Source organism: Gloeophyllum trabeum, assembly GCF_000344685.1.
Source record: "Gloeophyllum trabeum ATCC 11539 unplaced genomic scaffold GLOTRscaffold_00013, whole genome shotgun sequence".
NCBI classification, from domain to species: Eukaryota; Fungi; Basidiomycota; class Agaricomycetes; order Gloeophyllales; family Gloeophyllaceae; genus Gloeophyllum; species Gloeophyllum trabeum.
Window position 1 is genome coordinate 205083 of NW_006920422.1, and position 3374 is coordinate 208456.

The 3374-nt window shown below is 46.3% G+C and overlaps 1 protein-coding gene across 1 annotated transcript; it reads right to left on the reverse strand.

Annotated features, from left to right (window-relative positions):
- Positions 1-1737: 1737 nt before the first annotated feature.
- Positions 1738-2635, reverse strand: GLOTRDRAFT_132182 (uncharacterized protein; the record flags this gene model as incomplete). Its single annotated transcript, XM_007871067.1, has 5 exons — positions 1738-1906; positions 1956-2107; positions 2164-2285; positions 2337-2455; positions 2511-2635. 5 exons carry the CDS (start codon positions 2633-2635, stop codon positions 1738-1740), a joined length of 687 nt encoding a protein of 228 aa, XP_007869258.1.
- Positions 2636-3374: the final 739 nt, after the last annotated feature.

Genomic DNA, 3374 nt, shown 5'->3' on the forward strand with positions numbered 1-3374 from the left:
CAGCGCGAGATACCTTGCTGGTCGCAAGGTAAAGACGTAAGACGCGGCATGAGTTCAAGCAGCTCCTTGAAGCCATCCTGGTCATTATACATGGGGAGGCGCAATTCCGGGTCGCGCGGCGAGTTGTTTGCATCTGTTTGGACTCTGCAAGAAAGTGGTCGCAAATCCCCCGCCTTCATAGAGCCTTCCGCATGTCAAAATCACGCGTATAAAATGTACCAGCAGGGATGTCATGATACAGAAGATGCAACGTTGGTTTTGAATTTCTGATTTTCCCAATATCAAGTTCATTCGATAGAGGTAACGGGACCGCAAGTACATTTAACAAAAATGTACAACCAACGTTGCATCCGCTCGTTGATATAGATTAACTTTTATGAATCAAGTGACGCGTGAATGTGAACGTAGCACGCTGTAGGTTTTCTGGCAGTAAAGAGCAATTAACGACGCGTCGCGGACGTGACAAGCTGTGACACCATCGCAAAAAGTGTCACACCAAATATCCTGGTCACTGTCCGGGCTCTCCTGCCGCAGCAGAAGCAGGTCCCTTCCCCTATGTTAGAACTGTAAAATCAACATAGTACATGAGATATATATTCAGCCTTTTACAGCTGTGATACAGTACTTGCTTTGTCCATTAATTACACAGATTTGTGCTTCCTGGAAATTAAGCTCATCTGTATCAAGGATAGGGAATGCACCCACTGGTGTGCACATAGATATGTTCCAAATGTTTTTAAAGACAATACATAACTTCCCTAAGCACTCCTTTGCCGACCTCGGTGAAATTGACCATCATTTCATCCCAATGGTGGTCAGCTCAGGAATAAGAAGAGACAGACATGTTTATATCTACTACAGTCTGTAATGGTAGAATACCCTTCTTGCTGGTTTACAATAATGATATACATTGCTGATGCATGCATAAGGTGAGAATGGAGCAGAGGAATGCACAAGAATACGAGGGGATACTTGCGACCACCTTTCAGCCACAATCTGCTGACAAATCAACTCGCACCGGAACCGGGCGTTGCGCCTCCCCATTATACAGCATCGGCGTGCCTGTCATGGCCACTTTTCGCAGTGAGCACCCCGACTGTCCCAGCAGGGACTTTAGTCCCTGGAAGGTTACTCGACTGTCTGAGATGTGCAAGTCTTGTCAATGCAGAGCAGGTAGGACGAGAATCTGGAGAAAGTCATCCACACCATATTGTCCTGAGATGGTGACTTGGCGGAGATCATGCAGGTGGACCTTGCGACTTCCAACTGCGAGGCCGGGGCCCCGAGAAAAGTACGATTTGCTGGAAAGAAGAAGCCTTAGTCCTGCACTTCGGGAATTCAGCTATCGAAAGTAGATTGATTTGTACTTGTTTGTGGCAACATGGTCCTGTGGAATGCACTCATAGCACTGTTAAAGGCCCCAGCATAAGACAGAGTCAAACTATATACCTCACTCTCCGACTGAGGAAGCGATGCAACATGATGGTATGGAGTATCACTTAAGCCACTCAAGAGCACGAGAGCGAGGAACTCATAGGTGACAAGGCAGAAAGTCATGGTAATAATTGCAATCAATACAGCATGAATACATTCAGACTAGTCAAAATAGAGTCAACATAGTACAGGTTCTGGTTATACCCTCAGACATTTGTCCCAGGCACTTTGTAGTTTCGCATGCACATGAGTAACTCATCCCCTTGCACGAGCACTTGCTCTTTCAGAGTAATCCATTTCATGTCAACCAGCGCCTCCAGCGAGGCATATTCTTTGGCTTTCCAATGGACTGACCATGCCTTGTATAGCAGTGTGGCCCGCCTTCGTCTTGAGGGCACCATGCCATCGTAAGGCTACAGCTTGACCATATGAGATTAGCAACACCCGTCCACATTTGACACTTTTTCCATATCTAGAGAGCATGTGAGCAAAAAAATGGTAAACAGGATGGTGGAACAGACTTCAAGACCTGGGGTAAATGTGCATGCACAGCAGGTTGCAGGTTTTTCACATCATTAGCAGCCAGAGGGTATGGCTTGACCTCTCCGTCGGAGTGTCCCAGCGTGGACACAGCAAAATCAACCCACTCTTGCGGCTTCACAAACCCAGGGCGCTATGTAAACATGAGTATTAGAGTATTTGTTTATGAGAGGAATGGCAACTATGTACCTTCTCCTCAACAATGACCAGACACTTGCGATCAAATTGCGAAGCCTTCTTCTGATCAAAGACATTCTCCCTGTCCTCATTTTCGTCATAGACCAGCTTGATGAGATGGTCCATGCGGGCCCCTAATGTTGGTGAACAGATTGAATTTGTGAGTACTCCGGACCTCAACCCACCTTGTCCCTTATCAACCACTTGGGCCTCTATGCTGAGGCACCATCCAGGGCTCAACGCCTTCAAGATGTGACCAATCAAGATCCGAGTATGAATGAACAGATTGGATGTAAGTCGGTCGCTGATTTGTTTTCAGTGATCATTTTAAACTCTCGAGTTCTAGGCAATATACTTACACGACATCCCCTTCATTCCGCAATGTATCGACTACTTGCACATCTATCCACTGATCCAAGGAACTTTCCACTAGCCGGACGGAGGCTTCGAGTATATTCTGGCCATCCAGAAGGAAATCCTGCATGTCTAGTGTTACCTTCCATTCAACAGCTTGCTTGGTGGAGTTGCTGTCCGAGATTGTTGGTTTTCCCGGTGATATGCACTGACACACAACAATCACCAAGGACCAAAATGAATAAACCTAAACCCCGTGATATGGGTGAAGGTGGTCCGAGACAACTGAAGGGTATTTAATAGTTCGAGGGGGAAAGGAGGAGTAAGATGCCGTAGGGTAGTCCGTAGGAAGACCTAGAAAAATAAAACAAAACCTTGACGCCTGAAACAAACACTAAGGGACGCTCCGGAGTATTTATCTCCGGAAAATCGCAGACAAAGTCGCAAACCACGAAACCGAGTGTAGGTTCGGGCCCACGGGAGTAGAAATTGCTAGAGAAACTTGGTTAATTTTATTTCGCTATGTGAGACTCACCGGAGCTAATTGAATCGATGGCGGAGATAATTCACTCAACGAGTCAGGCCTATTGGCAAAGCTAGGATCGGTTATAATTCGCTAGGTTCGACGCTTTCGAACTTCTCGAGTCGCTGAGATCGTAACACTAATTCTCTGAGATGGTGAAGTCGAAACTTATTTTTCTGTATGCTACTTTGTACAATTTATACTACAGGAATGGCTTTGCGACCGTTCGGAGATAAATAACAAATAAACGCCGCTACCCACAGGATTGCTCAGCACTTTCCTCCGCTATACCATATACCATACGACTCTCTTGCGCTCCCACTTGCTCTTTCCAGCCCCTATAGGT